The sequence below is a fragment of the Zalophus californianus genome, chromosome 4 (genome assembly GCF_009762305.2).
Source record: "Zalophus californianus isolate mZalCal1 chromosome 4, mZalCal1.pri.v2, whole genome shotgun sequence".
In the NCBI taxonomy this organism is placed as follows: Eukaryota; Metazoa; Chordata; class Mammalia; order Carnivora; family Otariidae; genus Zalophus; species Zalophus californianus.
The window spans coordinates 8191875-8211922 of record NC_045598.1 but is presented as its reverse complement, the minus strand read 5'-3'; the positions used below and the strand labels follow the sequence as shown (position 1 = coordinate 8211922).

The 20048-nt window shown below is 49.4% G+C and overlaps 1 protein-coding gene across 3 annotated transcripts in view; it reads left to right on the top strand.

Annotated features, from left to right (window-relative positions):
- The window catches only part of MTOR (mechanistic target of rapamycin kinase), a 123273-nt gene that overhangs the window by 87087 nt on the left and 16138 nt on the right, over window positions 1-20048 (top strand). For all 3 annotated transcript variants that reach the window (XM_027606540.2, XM_027606527.2, XM_027606534.2), the window contains 12 exons: window positions 2720-2820; window positions 4635-4750; window positions 5976-6053; window positions 6262-6369; window positions 9804-9929; window positions 10029-10160; window positions 13928-14043; window positions 14994-15111; window positions 17346-17597; window positions 18279-18379; window positions 19478-19574; window positions 19839-19937. In XM_027606540.2, coding sequence (XP_027462341.1) covers window positions 2720-2820; window positions 4635-4750; window positions 5976-6053; window positions 6262-6369; window positions 9804-9929; window positions 10029-10160; window positions 13928-14043; window positions 14994-15111; window positions 17346-17597; window positions 18279-18379; window positions 19478-19574; window positions 19839-19937 — 1444 coding nt within the window. The remainder of the gene's footprint in view (window positions 1-2719; window positions 2821-4634; window positions 4751-5975; window positions 6054-6261; window positions 6370-9803; window positions 9930-10028; window positions 10161-13927; window positions 14044-14993; window positions 15112-17345; window positions 17598-18278; window positions 18380-19477; window positions 19575-19838; window positions 19938-20048) is intronic.

Genomic DNA, 20048 nt, shown 5'->3' with positions numbered 1-20048 from the left:
AAGAGATTTTAAAAAGAGATGAAAGAAGCAGAATTCTTTTCCTGATCGTCTGCAGGATTCTTATATGGTTTGTTCAGTCAGTTCTCTTGAGTGTGCAATTTTTTAAAATGGCTTTCACTTTAAGTATATATCCGGAATATGCCTGACTGAGGCCAGTTGTCAGCAGAGGTGGCATCCGCAGTGATCAGGGGTTACCAGTGAGCTGAGAATGTACCGCATTCCCCAGGAAGCTAACTACAAGAGCTGTCCGCCCCCCCAGCCCCATGGCACACACAGCCACACCTGCTGCCACGGTGAATGTAAGTCAGCCTCCTCCCCACACTGCTCCGTAACACGGCCTCTGGGTCCTGGAGAACAGATTGCTCAGGAGAGCATAGGCAACCAACCACTTAGGTGTTCCACAGGAAAGAATGTTCTCTGAGCTTCTTGCTGCTGTACTAGGCGGGAAAGTCAAAGTCTTGGAGGGCGGGCCTTCTGCCCAGTGTTCCCTCGTGTGTTGTGAGAGGTGTCAGAAAACAGCCTTGGAGCGCTTGGGTGGCTCAGTTGGTTAAGCGGCTGCCTTTGGCTCAGGTCATGATCCTGGTGTCCTGGGATCGAGCCCCATGTTGGGCTCCTTCCTTAGCGGGGAGCCTGCTTCTCCCTCTCCCTCTGCCTGCTGCTTCCCCTGCTTGTGCTCTCCCTCTCTCTATCTCTGTCAAATAAATAAATAAAATCTTAAAAAAAAAGAAAAAACAGAGCCTAGTGTTTGCCCCACGAACAGTCTCATATTTTTTTATTTATTTGATTTTGTGTTTTCCTCCTGCCTTTGAGAATTAGGATTCAGTATATTCTGTGTTCTTATTGCTAACGAGTGCTTTTGGGAAAGGAACCCGCTTCTGTGTGTCCTGGCAGCTCTTGCCATAGCTGTGGCCTGAAGGCGGTGCCTGTGTCTCCTGTCAGGGGACCGCGTTTCCAGGGTGCTGCTCCTCTCCTGCTCCCTGTTTTGTCGTTTAAGGTCACAGGTTGTGGTGTTTCATACTGAACTCTCTCCCTGCCTCTAGATGAAAAGCAAAGCCAAATCCCCAGACCCATGGCCCAGAACTGGATGGTCCTCACAGAAGACTAGAGATGCTGAGTTGCCTGTGGCCACCAGCTATCCACATTTGAAACCTAGGGTTGGAAGGACCATTCGGTGATCAGGTAGCTTTCTCCCCTACGTCCAGGAGGGACTCCAGCAAAAATCGGCTGCTGAGCCAGTGGTTCTCAAATTGTGGCCCCCGGGCCACGGTAGCAGCATCACCAAGAAATTTGTTAGACACGTACATTCTTAACCCCATTGCAGACCTCCTGAGTCAGAAACTCAAGGGGTGACACCCAGCAATCCATTTGAAGGAGCCTCCAGGGGATTGTGATGCACGGGCAGTGTGAGAACCGCTGGTCTTGGGTCAGCCCTCCCAGGGCCAGTAGTGGAAGGTTTCTGGGTGTGGATGGCAGGAAACCAACATCCCACTTTATCCTGCTTCATCACTTAGCTTCAGTAGGTGCATAGGGCATGAAGGCTGCCCACTTCCTCTTCCTCTTTTTGATCTGAGCTGTGTGTTGAACTAAAATGTTGTGTCCCTGGCTCTCTTGATCATGCGCCAGAGAGACGGTGAGGTTAATGACTGCCTTTGACACAATGCTGGATCACGGCCCTGAGCAGTCATCCTAGATGTGGTCGCCAGCCCACTTCTCGGTGAGCTCCGCCTAGAGCCCTTCAGCACCACCCAACTTCGGCATCTTTGTCACGTGCGGTGCAGCTCACGTCCCACACGGCTTCTGAGCTGGGCCACTTGGAACTTGTACCTTTTCTCTTGACTCCACTGCCAAGACCAAGTTAAAACATCCTTTAAAAAAAAAAAAAAAATTCCTGCAGCATCTCTTTCAGAAAGCAGAGAAGATTAGAGCCTCCTAGCTGAGTCTCAAAGCTCACAGAAAAACAGGCTCCTGTTCACCCACTAGCAAGGTCTCATCTCCTTCCATTCAGAAGGGGAACGTGGAAGGCAACAGCGTCAACAGTCAACAGGACATCTTTCTTGAGAGGCCGTCGACGTTGTCTGTGTATTGAAGTCTGGGGAGCACCGTTCAGATCTCAATTTTCCTAGCCCTAACCCACACTCATGGTAGTTTTGCAAAATTTGAGAGTGAGCATCTGGATTTCTGGGGGTGTGACCATGGTAGAGCCTTCTTCCTTCTGTGCTGGCTGATTTCATTTGAGTCTCATCCCAGAATGCAGCCGTGCGTATCACACTTTTAAAAGCCTGTTCTCCCTACAGCTTTGAGCCCAAAATGAATGTGTCCAGATGTGTCTCTTCAGATTGCTTTCTCTGTAGGCCTGCTTGGGGGACAGAGCCCACAGTTCCTTGGCATAGGACAGAGGCTATTTAATATTTATGAAGAGGGCCAGATGTTCAGGACATTTCAGATCACACAGAGTTAGACACAGTCCCTGTCTTTGATAAAGCCACTCGCAGACAAATTGTGAGCCATGAGGCCATAGAAACAACAAATCACTGACCACTTCTTCTGTATCTTAGGACCCAGTCAAAAATGCTTTTAATATAAAGGTTCCCAGTTCCAGGCAGGCCCCTGTCATCCAGTCTTTGTGTAGCCCCAGCTTTAGCCAAGGGACTAGAGAGGAAAATGAGCAGGTTATGGAGGTGATTTCACTTAACCCAACTGTATGGTTCTTCTCCTTCAGGGGGCAGCTCCACCAGCAGTGCTGTGAAAAGTGGACCCTGGTTAATGATGAGACCCAAGCCAAGATGGCCCGCATGGCTGCTGCAGCTGCATGGGGTTTAGGTGAGGCTTCCCTCGCAGGCACCCCGGTCAAGGTAGGGAGAGGGAGGGTGGGGGCTCGCATTTGAAAAGGAAGGTACTGTGGCTCCGGGTAGAGACGTCAGGTCCACAAAAGCGTCCAGAAATCTGTATCCACATGTACTTCTCCCACCTCTCCCTTCTACCTGATGACCATGAGTAACTTGTTAGACTCAGGTAAAAATGGCCCTTCCTGGGGAAGCCAAGGAAACTGGTGAGCAAGCATCAAAACCAAGATATTTAATGAGGTTTGTTTGGTATTGTTTATGTTAAACAAATTACTGGTTCATTTTTCTCTCATATAAATAAAATCTAGAAGTAGAAATTTCCAGCCTGGTGTCCTGGTTCCACTGTCATTAGCCTCTCTCCATATTTTCTGCTTTGCGTGAGGGCTCCATTTTTGAGTCTACTTCATAATCCGGTATGGCTGCTGGAGCTCCACCCATCATGTCTGTACCCCTAGCAGAAATAGGACAACTTTCTGTCCCCTTTTATTTCCTAACTGTTATTCTAGAACTTTACTAAAACAAGAAAGTGAAGAGAATAGTATAATGAATCCCCATATGCCCTCACCTTCTCCAACAGTTATTATAAAAATTTTGACAGTTTTGTATTTTCTCTTCTCCTTGCTGCCCAATGCTCACCCCCCTTACTCCGACTCCCTGAGTATTTTAAGGCAGAGATTTCCTTTTAGTCCCCACAGACACGTGTAGATTTCTGACACCAGGCCCCAGCTGGGAGAGGATTACTGTCTATTCCAGAGATGTTCTCAGTAAGAGGGGAAAGAATCCACAGGCTGTCCCAAGTGAAAAGCTTTACCTATGGAGTCCAGAAGAAGGTTACATAACCTTCTACTGCCATTCCATCCCTCTTGAGTCACAGAGCTTATATCCTTCCCATTCATGAGCTCTGGGCTGGATCCAGAACATTTTTCAAAAACAAATTGCTTCCTGAGGAGTCATCGTTTGCCATTTGCTCTTGCCCAGAGGCATAGAAAATGAATGAGCCGATGGTCTGGAGTGAAAGGCAGGAAAATGCCTTGTAAAATCAGCTGCCCTGCAGTTTGCAGCTAATGAAGCTGCTATCTTTTCTGCAGATGGCCTTGGAAATGTTGGCATGTGATACATGCTCACCCCATCAGGGGAAGTGAATATCTCTTCTCGGATGCAGCCATTTCCCCCGTCTGCCCTGACACAGAGACTACTATGCTAGGACCTAGCCCATCTTTCTGTTACAAGAACCTCTTAAAATATTTATCTCCTCCCTCCTGAGGCACAGGTACTGCCAGAGTGAGGCGGGCAAACTATTTGTCTAATCCTGCCCTGTGTCTGGGTAATGGCCACTTCCAATTGTTTAGGGGAAAATGTAATTTCCAACGTACCATTGAACTGTAAGCTGCTTTGCTAGTAGGGAAGAAAGCCATTCCATCTCACCTAGGGAAACCAGAGAGAGTTCTCTGGGTTAATGAGGTGCTACATTAAAGCCTCTTGACTTGTAGGCTTTGCACTCACTCGGTTTCTCCCATCGATCACAGAACTCCCTGGGGCAGCAATGGAGTCCTGTGTTTGGAAGACAGATGTGGCTTTGTTTGTTAAATTGGCTCACTCAACCCCATAGAGTATAGAGAGTCTCTATGGGGTTTTGATACATCAGGCATAAGTTTGTCTTGTTTGAAGCCCAAGCTAAATGCAAGTAACAATGACAAGGCCTATTTGAGATGCTGCCCTAGCCCAGCAAGCTGACCCCCCCCAATGCTTTTCTGTGTGTGTGTGTGTGTGTGTGTGTGCATGTGTGTGTAGGTCAGTGGGACAGCATGGAGGAGTACACCTGTATGATCCCTCGGGACACCCACGATGGGGCATTTTACAGAGCCGTGCTGGCACTGCATCAGGACCTCTTCTCCTTGGCACAACAGGTAAAAACTTACGTGGACTCAGACCATCTAGCAAAGAAAAGATGATAATGTGTGCCCTGTCAGTTCCTAGGCACGCAATGCCTGTAGAAAGGGACTAACGTACTTCCGCTCTAGTGTTCGGCCCTGTGAGCTGATGGGAATCTAGGCTTTGGAGCAGAATACTCAGAAGAAGACTTCCAGCACATTGGCCAGGGCCACTTTCTGCTCTGAGAGGGACCAAGGTGTTGGGGAACTTACCATTTACGTTGTTCTGCAATGAACTTCTCGGGTCATCATTGCTCTGCTCACTTTGCTAGCATTCCTCGTAGTAGAGAGAAACCTTCTATCTCACCTGAGGAGGATGGGGACAGCAGCAGTCCCCGCCCTGCAGCAGGGATCAGTCACGAGCCCCTTCTGGCTGTGCCAGGAGTGTCACACAGTGATGACCTTCCAGAAAAGCTAGCATCAGATTTGAAAAATCCTATGCTGGCCTGCAGAATAAAAGAATGAAGTAATCACATCCTGACAGGCACTGGACTGTCTTGGATGGGGTGCTGGGGTAAGTGACCTGAGCACCTAAGGGATGGGGACGCCATCCTCACTCTCAAACATTCGAGAAAGAAAAGCTCCACGTGCAGGGTGTTTAGTTGATGAAACGGAAGACTCAAGCTGCAGCCCCGCGGCCATCCTCCAAGCTGGGATTTTACAGGACCAGAACTGAGGCTGGGGCCGGCCGCGTCAAAGGCGCAAGAACCCCCGTGACATGGGCAGGTTTGGGCGTTCCTCTGCCAGGAGCGGAGGCACTCCATCCTGAGGACAAGATGGCGTAGAAGCCAGTGACGACCACCTGGGGCTACTGAGAGTGTGCACAATTTAGGCTCACAAATGTGTCCAGCAAGGAGAAGATGAAAGAGAGCAGGCCCACAGGCTGTCCTCTGGAGACGCAAGAGCACAGTGCTTCCGTCTCTAAGCCTGCATGTTCGCTCCCTAGTTCCCCGGCATTCAGGGTAGTAAGCTTGCAGTTGCTATTCATTCTGTCTCTTCTGAGAAATTGGATAACGTTCTTCTTTAGCTTTACAGATCTGGTAAAAGGTTTCTTCCCTTCTTCAGTGAACTTTTTTCTTCGCCCTAGAATTTAAGTGAAATGAATAAACTCCAGCTAGCTGACAAGCCTGAAAAAAAACAGCACCGCCCCTGGCCCCCAAGCCCACAGCTCAGTTCTGTGGTTCTCCTATTTCTCCTCTAGTGCATCGACAAAGCCAGAGACCTGCTGGATGCTGAGTTAACCGCTATGGCAGGAGAAAGCTACAGTCGGGCATATGGGGTGAGTGTGAAACATTCTGCACAGGGTCGTTTTAGAGGCTCATTTCAGTTCTTTTTTCAGCGTGGCCGAGTGAGGACTCCCAGGCTGCTGGGAACATGCCTGTGTATTCTCAGCAGATGCCCTGTCACTAGAAGGAAAGATTGAAATGAATCCTGGCTTTCAGATTGTTCATGCAGTGTTAAGTTGGAATGTGATTTGCTTCCATCAGGCCATGGTCTCTTGCCACATGCTCTCTGAGCTGGAGGAGGTTATCCAGTACAAACTTGTCCCTGAGCGACGGGAGATCATCCGCCAGATCTGGTGGGAGAGACTGCAGGTGAGGCCGCTAGAAAGCCCCCAGTAGCCCCCCCCCGCCCCGCTCTCCCTGCCCTGCTCTTGCCCAGCACATGCTCCCTGCCTCCCCACAGAAGCTGGGGTGGCATTCAAGGCAAAGCATTCAGAGGCTGTGCGCCTCAGCCCTTAGCTGTGAGCAAATGACCAGTTCTCCAGCCTCCTCTGACCCTTCTCTAGGAGCATAAGAAAATGTCTTTAGTAAGTGACACTTACAGACAGCCTGTTGAGAATCTTAACCTCAGAATCAGTGGTTCTCGGTTTCAGCTGCCTGATAGGATGACCTGCAGGGATTTTTTAAAATCTGGATCCCCAGGCTACTTCCCAGACCAAATAAAATTTCTGGGGATAGACCCAGGATCAATATCTCTTCAGCCGCCCCAGATGCTTCCGGTGTGTGACTAACACAGAACCACTACTCTAAATCCACTTACTGGCTGCCTGCATCCAGCTTTTTAAATGGGGCTGCCTAATGTTTCAGCCGACCAACCCCTGCTGTTTACTGTTCCTCCAGTCACAGTCATGCACGGTCTCTCTTCAGACTGTTTTGTACTGAAGTTTCCCTCATGGAGAAACTTCTCCAAGTCCTCCATCAGTGTTTTCATTGTACATTCTGATCATTTGAGCATGAGGTGCAGTCAGTTCCAGATCTGGAAGTCAGCAGTCTTAAGTGTTCTTGGAAAGGACAATTCTCCCATTCCTTGAGTCGGTAGGAGGGCAAGTTCATTTGCAAAGGAGAGAAAGCCTTTACCGCTCCAGAAGCCACTGGTCCCCTGTGCATCGTAATTAGCCTCCTCAGTTTTAGACTGTTCCTCTTGGCCCATCCACACCTATTTCCAAATTCTGTCTCCAGGCGAATCAGAGTCTGTGATTCCAGGCCCCTCGGTAGGCTGTGACAAAACCTTTTCACTCCAGGCTGCATTCCTGTCTGGGAAGCTCAGGGCACATTCCACTGGCAAGGAAAGAGCATCGGGCAAAGGAGCATGTGTGAATACAGTCGTTTGTGTGCGGCAGTGAGCACATGCGGTTCTTTCATATGTTTTATTAGCAATTATGAAATGCCCAGTGAATGTTTTGATGGAAAATTGTCTATTGGACACCAGAAGAGAATTCCACAAAGCAAGCATTTCCCACCTGACTTGTACACACCCCATTTTTTTTTTAAGTGCCCATAATGGGGTGAAGAATTTCCAAATCAGAGATCTGATGAGTCTTCTGCCATTCTAACAAGGGAGGCTTTATCCAAATAGAGATCCGGACAGGGGTGGAATAAATGCATCTTGGAGAGGGGAAACCCGTGTTTGACTTTATCATGTCCAAGACACTGTCGGCATCTGAGGCCTTCATGACTTCGCTGCCTTGAGACAAGATGCTTTTTGGCTTATAGGGGCCAGATTATTTCAGCCTCTGGAAGAAACTAGCAGATGGTGAGAAGTTCCCAAAACAGTCACTCAATGTACTTTTTCCTATTTTCATAACTTTCCAAATCACTGTTGTCACACTTAATGGGATGGAAAGATATGGTCCAAGGCCTGAAAATAAAGCATTAAGTTTGTGGTTGAAATTTGGCTCTTGTGGATGACTTGCCTGCATCCAGCTTTTTAAATGGGGCTGCCTAATGTTTTAGCCGACCAAGCCCTGCTGTTTACTGTTCCTCTGGTCACAGTCATGCACGGTCTCTCTTCAGACTGTTTCCTACTGAAGTTTCCCTCATGGAGACACTGAGCCACCCAGAGTGGGATCGGGAACCCTGCACCCCAGCACTGGGTTCGACGGGGTTCACTCAATGTGAGCTGCCTCGGTTGAAGAACTGCCATTTTGTGGTCAAGTCATTTAAGTTGAAATCCCCTGCCAGAGTCTCCCATGGGGCAGTTTGAGGGGTCAGCCTTACTTGCCTTGGGTTCTTTATTTAGGCTCACAGTGGATCCTGTCGTATTTAAAAGCCTGCGACCATTGTTGCTAGATTCTCAGACGCACCTCCATGGAGGATGGCTTCTTTGGTTTCATTTGTCTTTGAAATGGACAGATTTGCCGATGGAGTGACCAGCCCTTCTCCCCTGGTGGTTTGTCTCTGAGTCTGGCTTCTTACAGCAAAGGTGGAAGAGAAGGGGCCACTTACCCTCAGAAGTTTTTGATATAAAATTAGCCTATCCCTTTTGATAACAATGAATTCACTCTTTTTTAATTAAAAGGAATTTATTTGTGTGAGTGAAAGAGGCACTTTTCCTTCTATATGCAGTGTTTGATCTGAGACCAAGGAAAATGAAGCAGAAAGAATCTAAGCAAGTCTTTGTGCAGGTTTAGGCATTAATAACTTCAGGACTGACAATGCCACCGCTTACAAGCAGCATCATTTGAGAATTTATTTAAAGTTCTTTTAGGGGCACCTGGGTGGCTCAGTCGTTGAGCGTCTGCCTTCGGCTCTGGTCATGATCCCAGGGTCCTGGGATCGAGCCCCCCCATTTGGGCTCCCTGCTCCGCGGGAAGCCTGGTTCTCTCTCTTCCACTCCCCCTGCTTGTGTTCCCTCTCTCGCTGTGTCTTTCTCTGTCAAATAAATAAACAAAATCTTTTAAAAAAATAAATAAATAAAAATAAACTTCTTTTATCCTTAATTCATCTTTCAAATTTTGAACGATACATTTTTTTAAAGATTCTATTTTTAAGTAATCTCTACACCCAGCTTGGGGCTCGAACTCACAACTCTTGGATCAAGAATCACACACCCTACCGACTGAATCAGCCAGTCTCCCCTGAATGATACATTTGAAATTGGATTTGTCAATGATCGTCTTCTTCAGCCAGAGAAGCTGAAGCAAAAAAATCAAAGTTAAAAATGCACTATTGGGGCGCCTGGGTGGCTCAATCAGTTAAGCGTCTGCCTTCGGCTCAGGTCACAATCCTGGAGTTCTGGGATCAAGCCCCATATCTGGCTCCCTGCTCAACGAGGAGTCTGCCTCTCCCTCTGCCTCTCACCCCACTGGTGCTCTCTCTTTCTCACTCCCTCTCCCTCTCTCTCAAATAAATAAATAAAATCCATTACAAAAAAAGAGTGGCTTAAAAAAAAAAAATGCATTTACAATCCAGAAAAGAAATTTAAATAGTTTAATTCATGTTGCCGTCATCATAGCTCTATGAAGTTGGTACTATCTTTACCCCCATTTTAGTGGTTAAATAACATGTGCGGTGTCCCACGGATGGAAAGCTGCAGGGCCAGGACTCAAGGACCAGAGCCTATACTCTCCTGATCCTCAGATTTTGAGAGGTTCCTAAGAAGTGTTTTTCTTCACAGTACTCTTCACTTAAAGTTGAGGTTGTAAAAATGAATTTCTTTGCTAATTCAAGGCAGGTTTTGCTGTTGCTTGTTGGGGGTTAAAGCTATAGCAGAGGACATGCCTAATTCTCACTCCTGAATGTTCCAGGGCTGCCAGCGTATTGTGGAGGACTGGCAGAAAATCCTGATGGTGCGGTCACTCGTGGTCAGCCCTCATGAGGACATGAGGACCTGGCTCAAGTATGCCAGTCTCTGTGGGAAGAGTGGCAGGCTGGTGAGTAACCCCCACCGCAGTGGAGGGTGGGAGGCTGAGGAGGGAAAGGCGCTCCCGGTCCCGTTCTGTTTACCACGCGACCTCTCTTGTTATTTTAAGGCCCTTGCTCATAAAACCTTAGTGTTGCTCCTGGGAGTTGATCCATCGCGGCAACTTGACCATCCTCTGCCAACAGTTCACCCTCAGGTGACCTACGCCTACATGAAAAACATGTGGAAGAGTGCTCGCAAGGTCTGTATCCGAATCCATCCAGCAGTAGACCATGTTTCTCCAGAATGCTCACTAACTGGTGTCTCACTGCCTTGGGGCCCAGAAGGAAACAGCATCCAAACCACCATGTCAGGGAGTTTGCTCCTGTTAGGAAACTATTTGGCCTGATTTCAGAAGTGAATCGTATTCAAGGGCCTGCACATAAACCGTTGATCAAACTCTTGAGTGTAGTCACAGTTGTATTTGTCAGCAGATGGAATATGCTGGAACATAGGAAGGGCACAATTTCTGGCCTCCTCACGCTCGCTCCCCCAACCTCCCAAGAGAAAGTGGGCTGTTCAGTACCCAAATGCAGCATATCTGTGAAAACATAGACTAGAAATTTCATAAGACCAATCAGGTTTTTCAGACTTCTCATCTCCTTCCAGTCATCAGTTGGGATTCAGAAGCAGCAACACCCAGAGTGTCACGCTGAATCCAGTAGGGAGCATCTTCTCGGAGCCAGCGTAGAATTCCTCTTCCTTTATTTACAGACAGGGTCCTTCCTCAGACAGGGAAATAGATGTGGCTCCTGGTGGGGGTTTTGGTTTTCTTTTTTGAAACGATCTCCCTGGATGAGGGTGACGATTAACAAAAAGTTGGCCCTGGAGGCAGAATCAGCCCCTGCCCTGGCTCTTCACCCCCCTTACCAAACAGAGGGAGCGTCCCGGCTCTCCTCCTCTCCCCATCCTGGTCCCTGCGCAGGACCTGCTGGGGAAAGGAGTACGGAGCGACCACTGCAGCCGAGGCTGTGGAAGGCACACTTAAGGAAATCCGGGACCGTGTCTGGAAATTAACTTCTTTTTGGGTGGTTGACTCTGTGACTGCGAAAGCCACCCAGAGTGGGATCGGGAACCCTGCACCCCAGCGCTGGGTCTTCGATGGGGTTCACTTCCACAGGATTGGCCCAAGCTCCATTCTCTGCATGTATCATTTGGGGGTTTTGTTTTCTTTTTGTTGTTTTGGGGGGTTTGGTTTGGTTTTGTTGTAAGTCTCTGCGAACTTCCCGGGCCAGAGCACTTCTGATTCGAAGCCTGACCTTCCTCCAGGCAAATGAGAAAAACGGAAGGTGCTGGATCTGAGTGTAGTCTGGTTTCCTTCCTGTGTACAGCATCCAAGTGTTTGAACGTTGTGCCGAAGGGAGGCAGCAGGAGCCTCTTGGCTAATGTCTCAACCCGGGAGTGACTTCTTTCAACATATGACCACAGCCCAACCTCTGCACACATTACGGCCTCTTCTTAGGAGCCCAGATTCCGTTGGGAGGCCATGAAACAACAGGCATTAGAAATTTAGAAACGTCTTTCAGGTCAGGTGCTTGAACTTCAAGCCCAGAGCTAGAGATGTCACATCTTTTCAGGAGTCACTCAAAGAGAACCAACTATGTAATAATAATCGTGCTACTAGGCAAGTCCCTTTTCCTCTCTGGGCTTTACTTTCCTCCACTACAAACAATTCAATAAAGCGATTGTATTCTGCCTTGCGTAAGGCAGGTGAGAGAGTTTGAGAAAAGCAGAGCCTGCTCTGCAGGAAGGCACCATGCAGAAGGTGTATGTCCTGTGTTTTCCTAGACGAGCCACTGTCCAGAATCTAGAAACAAGCCGGTCCTTCTGTGAAATCTCACTAAGCTGAGGACATCGATCTTGCCCACCAGCCAGGAGTAGGGCGTGCCGCTGAACTCTGGGCGCGAGAGAAGCCCCTTCCTCTGAGCAGCCAGTCTTTCATCTCTCTCTAAGAGAGAAAGAATCCGTTTTTCCCTCCTTGCTTCCCAGAGGTGGAGAAAAGAGGGTATTTTAATAGAACACTTTGAATTCCTTGAAAGTAAGTGGCCTCCATGCCACGGAGTAGAAGGATACAGATTCTCCCATGCTGGATAAATTTACTTAATACTGAGCTTCAAATCCAAACTACTACGCAGTCCTCCCTGGTTTGGGCAGTTTATTTTTGATTCAGCGCCTGACTGAGTCTCCTGAAAGGAATCTAAACTGTGTGTCCGGACTGCCAGCGACACGGAGCGTGCGGGCTCCGAACAGCCCTGGCATCAGAGCTCCTGCTTCAGTCCTTACGTGCTTGACGGACACACTCGGCTCACCGGCTTCTCAGTCCCCCTTCTTGTGGTTGATCTTTCCAGTGCTGCCTCGCAGTTCTTCGTTTCCTTCTTAATCAGCTTTAAGTCTGGTCAATGTAGTTCTCGTAGAGGAAAAACTAAAGGAACATTTATCACTTCTCAGGTGCGGGCTGCTAATGTCGTTCATTTTTCAAAGCCGGGGTGAGTGATGGAACCCCGCGAAGGCAGCTGTCTGAGGGGGACAGGTGTCTTGTTACCTGTCGGAACATCTGTGTGTCTGCCCTGTCCCCATGCGTGGATTAGCTGCCTGATAAATTGTTTGTCACGTCATTCTGGCTCTGGGGTGAGCCCTGTCTGTTGATGCCAATTAATTCCTTCCCTTGAAAGGTATATGAGGTTGGGCCTGGCCCCCAAGCCAGGGAGTTGTATTTTCCTTCAAGACCATCACTACTGACACATTTCAGTTTTTATTTTTTATTTATTTTTTTTAAGATTTTATTCATTTAAGAAAGAAAGAGCAGGAATACAAGCAGGGGGAGAGGGAGAAGCAGGCTTCCCACCGAGCAGGGAGCCCGATGTGGGGCTCGATCCCAGGACCCTGGGACCATGACCGGAGCCGAAGACAGACGCTTAATGACTGAGCCACCCAGGCGCCCCCGACATTTCAGTTTTTAAAACAAAATGGGGACCATTCTGACCTTATTTATTGGAAGCGTTTTTTCCCCCCCGTCTTCTTCTGCAGCAAAGAACATGTTGCCTCTTTTTCACTCTCTCACATACTGTTTCCCCTCCCCATGTTGGTGGATTTCATCCCACCATTTTCCCACCTGGAGCTTTTCATGTCTGTATGCTCTGTCTCCACCCGTGAAGCCCTTTAAAAATAGTGTGGATGCCATTAATCAAGATGCTGGTGGGAGTGGACGTGTGGGCTTCTACAGATGGCTGGTACCTTATTCCCAGATCTCTGACTCTGCGTCTCTGCCCTTCCCTTGTTCAGCTCCCTGTTCCTAACCCAAGTGCCTCTGCTCACTTTGTATCAAGTCCCGTGGTGTAAATAGATGGAACGGGTTGAGGATGCTGTGACGGTTTCACTCCTAAGCCACCCCGTTCACCTAGATGTCTGCTCAGCCAGTGTCTTCCCCCTATTTCCTTGGATGGATGGATGAGGGGCTTCACCCCATCTCTGTGTTCTTATTTGGGTACTGAGGGTTCTTTCGGATTTTTAAAACTATAGTTTGGGCTCTGCTGCAGTGTCCAAGGTACCATAGAATTCTAAACAAGTACTAAAGTTTTACAGGCCCGGAACAATCCCCCAGAAGCCTGGCTTCCCCCGGGGCAATATGTTGACAGCAAAGTAAGCGTTGTTTCACATTTATTCCTAAGGATTGTTATTTCGGTGTAACCAGGCAGGGAGTTTTTCCGAAGCTTCTCAAAATAGCAGTACAGTTAGCCAAGGGGAGTTGAGACTTGAGTTGGAAAAGTATGAGTCTTCTTGAAAAGCCCAGCCATCTCCCAGCATCTTGCCCTGGCCCCCTGTCGTAGGGAACTCTCGCCCTGTGCTCCAGGGTGCTCTCCTGGGGCGGGGGGGGCGGTCAGCTCGAGGGCTCATGAGATGAACGGGGGTTTCTGTCCCGCGAGGTCGGGCTGAATGGCAAGCGGCTCCCCGTGCTTTTGTCTGGTACAGATCGATGCCTTCCAGCACATGCAACACTTCGTGCAGACCATGCAGCAGCAGGCCCAGCATGCCATCGCCACCGAGGACCAGCAGCACAAGCAAGAGCTGCACAAGCTCATGGCCCGGTGAGGTGTCCCTGCTGGCCGGGGCCAGCCATGCCCCAGTCCCCCCAGTGCTAGCAGCCTCTGCGGCATGGCCGGAACACTCAGAACTCCCTGGGCAGCGAGCTGCTGACACCGCCTTTTGCAGTAGGAACCCCAGGCAGCCATCGAATCGTGCTGCGCCAGAGCCCTTGCTGTTGTTTGCCCAGGATTCAGCCCCAGAGCATCCATGTGCTGTTGTCCTCCTGGTGTCTGGCTTGAGAGTCAGACCCCTTGTCTGCAAATGCCAGCTATGCTGCTGCTTCGATGTGCAACTTTAGATGAGTTACTTAACTGCTCTCTGCCTCAGTTTCCTCATTGTATAAAAGGGGGATGATGAGAGCTCCTATTTGTTAGGGTGGTAAAGGCGGTATGAGGGTTAATAGAACAAACATGTCACCCGTTTAGAGCAGTACCTGGAAGAGAGTAGCAATCAGTAAATATTGGCTGTTAATATTATCATCATGAATGATCTATTATAAATGATATATATCATTATATAATATGATGTATGATATAATATAAAAGACTGATATGTATCTATCATTATAAATGGAGGGGAGAAAGAAGTGAGGGGAAGCCAGTAGCAGTCAATAGGAAAAGTTACTCAGCAGCCGACACCCTCAAAAACTGAAGTCGGTGTGGGTAGGTCCATGCAGACCTACCCGTACCAGGTACTGGTTGATGCTAGCATTGAAACACAGGTCAGGGAGAAGAGACGATACATTCAAAACGTGGCCCTAACGCCCATTTTTTTCCTTCTGGGTGGCTGAGAATCCTGGTGCTTCCATCACGTTGCTTCCTGGGAGCAAGCATAAACATCAGGGAGGCTTTCCTGCTCCGCGGACAAAATGGGCTGTTCTCCTTGTTGGGGGGTGGGTGTGGGGGAGCTAGCATGTGGGGGTAGCAACGTGGGGTTGTTTCTCTGTCTCCAGGTGTTTCCTGAAACTCGGGGAGTGGCAGCTGAACCTGCAGGGCATCAACGAGAGCACCATCCCCAAGGTGCTGCAGTACTACAGCGCGGCCACAGAGCACGACCGCAGCTGGTACAAGGTAACCCCGAGCCCGCTGGGCTTCCCAGCCGCGCCGCCTCCGGTGAGAGCCCAGCCCCTCAGAGCCCTGCTGGTGCTGGTCCCGCGCTGGGGATCTGCTTGTTTGTGTGCCAGGAGCCAGTCTGTCAGAGGCCCCTTACAAGCTTCATTGTACAGAAAGATTGATAGAGTCTTTTTTTTGAGAAACACTTTATCACACCATTATTGCGTATGTGGCACGGGGGAATGCTTGTTGTCTTATAGAGTCTTAGCTGATTGTTTTCCTACGAGCATCTGGACGCACGGTTAATCTCTGGAACTTTATCTTCCCTTGGGTCATCTGTTCCTTCCCGGCTTCTTCCTGATTTCCATCCCTGCCTGCTCCTCATCTAAGAACTTCACTTTCTCTATTTTTATTGGAATGCTCTAGGTAACATCCTGTTATGACATAGGAAACTTTTCAGGAAGATAAACAGAATTAGAAAATGTATCAAAGATGCAGTTGACTGCTAGAGGAGGGATTTGGGGAAGAACACATCTTTGATGAGAGCACATAGCCTTAGTTTTTAGGTCTTTCCTGAGGGACCTACCTCCTGGTAATAGCTGCTTGGTACAGCAGACGTCATTGATTTCCTTAACTTGCTAATACTTTGTGAATTAATCCCTCTGAGATCAAAACATACATCTGAAGACACAGAAGCATCTACAGGAAAAATCTTATCCTGATTGAAGCATGCTTCATTCTGATCCGAAAAATGCCCATTTCGTGATAGCAGCAATAATTACTCTAACTAGGACAGCTTCAGTTCCATCCAGTAAACCCTGGATTAGCTGGAACCTTATCAACTGGAAGTGTCTCTTAACCAGATTACTTTTCTTCACTCAAATTTTAGAAAAGAAACAAATCACGAGTAAAAAAAACTGGTTCCAGGAATTTTAAGTTTTTCTTTGTATGGCTCCTTTTGGGTTTGTGCTGTCTTACTGTAATGGTGGTCCTGTGTGTGTGCAGAGACTATTTCTGTCTTGCTCACCACATCCCCTGGCTCAATGCCTGGTACGGAGTGGATAAAGAAGAGCTGTTGAATAAATGAAAGGTGTGGGGAAACAGCCTGGGTCATTGCAGAATTGTGACTCATCAAATAAAGGTCAATTATGATCAACCCACTCTGCTTAGGTAGAAAAGTGGACACTCTTATGTTAAAGAAAGGTTTTTAGCAAGGGATGCTAAAGGAATTTCCCGATTATCCAGAAAGTATATCCAGTCCAGTGCAGTATTTAGTGTCCTGCCATCAGTGCAAACTTATGAGGCCCCAAATCAAAGTGTGCCTCATGCTGTCCACACAAGGCCATGCTGCACCATAGGTCACCGCAGCTCGAAACTGCAGAGCGTGGATAGTTCCTCCTTTACCAAAAGAAGCACCCGAGGCTTCTCCCGGTGACCAGTCGTTGGGCACTGGCTCTCTGACAGGGCACACACGGGCCGGATGGGAGAGCTGGACAGATGTGCTCCCTTTCCCACTGACCTAGGACCTGGTTAAGACTTTTACCATCACTCCCCTACGCCTCTGCTCCCATAAATGGTGGTTCATATATGGCTGCCCAAGGAATCTTTAAAATCTAGAATGAAATGGGATCTCCTTGGCCTAATATGTTAGCCTGTCCACAATCTGACCCTGCCCTTTGCTAACCTTCCCCCTCACCGCCCTCCATCACAGACTATGCTCCAGTCGGATCCGTTTCTTTGTTTCTTATGAACCGCCCTGTGCTGGCCACCCTGCGTCTTCGTCCCTGACCTCCCCAGGCCAGAAAGTCCCTGCTGCTGTGTTCTTGTCCCCACCCTGCCCATCAAAGGCTTCCCTTCAGTCCCTACCCCAGAAACCTCCCCTCTACGAAGCCTTCCCTGACCCTGGCTGTCCGTTGTACGTCTCATTGCCCCCTCACATTTGCCTGTCCTTGGGTTGCTGGGCCCTCCACCAGACTGGAAGGCCCCTGAGACAAGGGCCTGGCTTGCTTCTCTTCGGGTGCCCCCCTCCCCCCAGCCCTCACCACAGTCCTGATACAGTAAGGGCACCACAGAATGAAGGAATCAGGCTGAATCTGGTAAAAGGCCCCATTCCTGAGTGTTTCAGTGAAGTTTTGCTCTGCTGGCCACTGAGAAGAAAGGGCAGTCCCAGCGCTCTTCCTCAGCTTTGGCCTCACGCTCCTCTAAGGCCTTGGCACTCAAGCCCCCTCATCCTCGACTCTCGCCCCACCCAGGCCTGGCACGCGTGGGCAGTGATGAACTTCGAAGCTGTGCTGCACTACAAGCATCAGAACCAAGCCCGTGATGAGAAGAAGAAGCTGCGGCACGCCAGCGGGGCCAACATCACCAGCACGACCACGGCCGCCACCACAGCGGCCACGGCCACGGCCACCGCCACCAGCACCGAGGGCAGCAACAGCGAGAGCGAGGCCGAGAGCACCGAGAACAGCCCCACCCCGTCTCCTCTGCAGAAGAAGGTCACTGAGGTACCCTTTCCTTCCTCCCCCAGCGAGGACTGAGCCCGGCACCAGGCGCTCTGAGGAGTGAGACGGTGGTGGCCGCTGAGGAACCTGGGCTTCACCGTGAAGGGCCGGAGGAACCTAGACGGTGTGGCTTATTTGTCAGCCAGCATTGTTCAAGATGGCGCTTTTGTGCATGTGTTTGTATTTGAGGCGCTGCTTTAACCCCCAAGCTGAAGACTGAGTTTCTGGTCATTCTCCCACGAGAATGAGCTCATCCCCTTAAAGCCTGCACCTGTGTGTGTGGGTGGCCGTGCACATCTGCGGGTCCACTTGAGGACAGAGCCCGGCAGGATCCGTCCTCTGCCTCTTCCTCCCCTACCCCGCCTCCCCTCCGGCTGTCCTTTCAGAGTGCTCCAGGGTAGCTAGCAGGCCCAGAGAGTGGCATGTTCAGGCTCGGCCCCCTCCCCCTGCCACCCTGTTTAGGAAGCCACCAGTAGCCCAAGATGATAGTGATTGTGACACAGTTGGCATTTCCTGAGTGCTTGCTGTGTGCCAGGTACTAATCCAGAGGCTTCTCACGCATTAACTGATTTAACTTCATAAGCTCTCTTTGAGGTGTAGGTACTGTTCGTATGCTGTGAGGCCCCTTTTACAGATGAGAAAACTAAGGCAAGAGTGTCCATTAACGTGTGTGTGTTCCAACAGGATTTGTCCAAAACCCTTTTGATGTACACCGTCCCCGCCGTCCAGGGCTTCTTCCGTTCCATCTCCTTGTCACGAGGCAACAACCTCCAGGACACGCTGAGGTATCAGAGAGGGGCAGGGCCCCTGGTAGGCTGTGTGCGCAGCAGGACACAGAATTACTCGTGATGTCCTCTTCACCTTCCCCACCATGATGAGTATGTCCGAGAGTAATGGCTGACCAGCCTCCACTGGCCGAGACTGTGGAGGAGGCTTGGCCTGAGAATGCTCCGCGCGCGCTCTGTCATGAAGGGAAGAAGCGTATCTGTTTGTGGCAGTAGTGCTGAAATCCCCTCAGCTTTTTTTTTTTTTTTTTTAAGATTTTATTTATTCGAGTGAGAGTGAGCAAGAGAGAAGGAACAAGGGGAGAGGCAGGCAGAGGCAGAAGCAGGCTCCCCGCTGAGCAGGGAGCCTGACATGGGGCTCGATCCCAGGATCCTGAGATCATGACCTGAGCCAAAGGCAGATGCTTAGCCGACTGAGCCACCCAGGAGCCTCCCCTCAGCTTTGAGAGGCCACTTAGAGAGGCCGAAACAAATGGCACAGACCGGCCAGTCCAGAGGCTATGGGTGATGGGCAGCAGAGTCCTACATTTACCCTGTTGCCCCTGGTCTCCAGGTGACTGTACGTGCAAAAATTATGCATAGGTTGTCCCTGGGCTCATCTGTTAGATTTCTGAGCTTAGACCATGCTGAACCCTCTACATTATTTGAAACAAAATAATCGTTCACTTGGGATGCCCGTCCTTGTGTTGAGCCAAGTATTAACGACCATCACCAACCACCCTTCCCAGGTGGTCCCCGAGACCAGACACTGGAGAACCACTGATTTGAGGCCCTGCCAATCATTCTTTTTTTTTTTTTAAGAGTTATTCATTTTAGAGACAGAGAGAGAAAGTGTGAACAGGGGGAGGAGGGGCAGAGGGAGAGAGAGAATCCTCAAGCAGACTCCTGCTAAGCGCAGAGCCCCATGTGGGGCCCGATCCCAGGACCCTGAGATCATGACCTGAGCCAAAATCAAGAGTCAGACAAAACTGACAGAACCACCCAGGCGCCCCTTTGCCAATTATTCTTTTCTCAAGAGTCTTAAAAATTAAAAAAAAAAAAACAAAACAAAAATTTGGAAACTCAATTTTCTGTGATTTTCTCATTCTTCTTCTCTAGAGTCCTCACCTTATGGTTTGACTATGGTCACTGGCCAGATGTAAATGAAGCCTTAGTGGAGGGGGTGAAAGCGATCCAGATTGACACTTGGTTACAGGTAAGGCCGGCTCAGGTCTCACTCCTGCTCTGTCTCCTCCTGGGATCATGCGGTGTTCAGTGAACAGTGGTAAAGAAGGGGGGAATCGGTCCCAAGGTCGAGACTCCATATTTTCTTTAGTTTCTCCCAGAGAACTAAAGGGAATGAACCATTTTAGAGCTTACCAGCATCTACCACAAGTTTCAAGAGCTGGTCATTGCCCAGAAGAATAACTAGTTGTTTTCACATCTCACGCACTGCATACCATGTCTGTCTGAATACCAGGTTATACCGCAGCTCATCGCAAGAATCGATACACCGAGGCCCTTGGTGGGCCGCCTCATTCACCAGCTTCTCACAGACATTGGCCGGTACCACCCCCAGGTATGTGGCACCCTGGCAGTTTCTCCTCGAGCAGCTGACCTTTTGATCTGGATCTCAGCTTTTCCTAAAGCTGCTCTAGAGATACAAGTGCAGGAACTGGGAGCCAGGCAT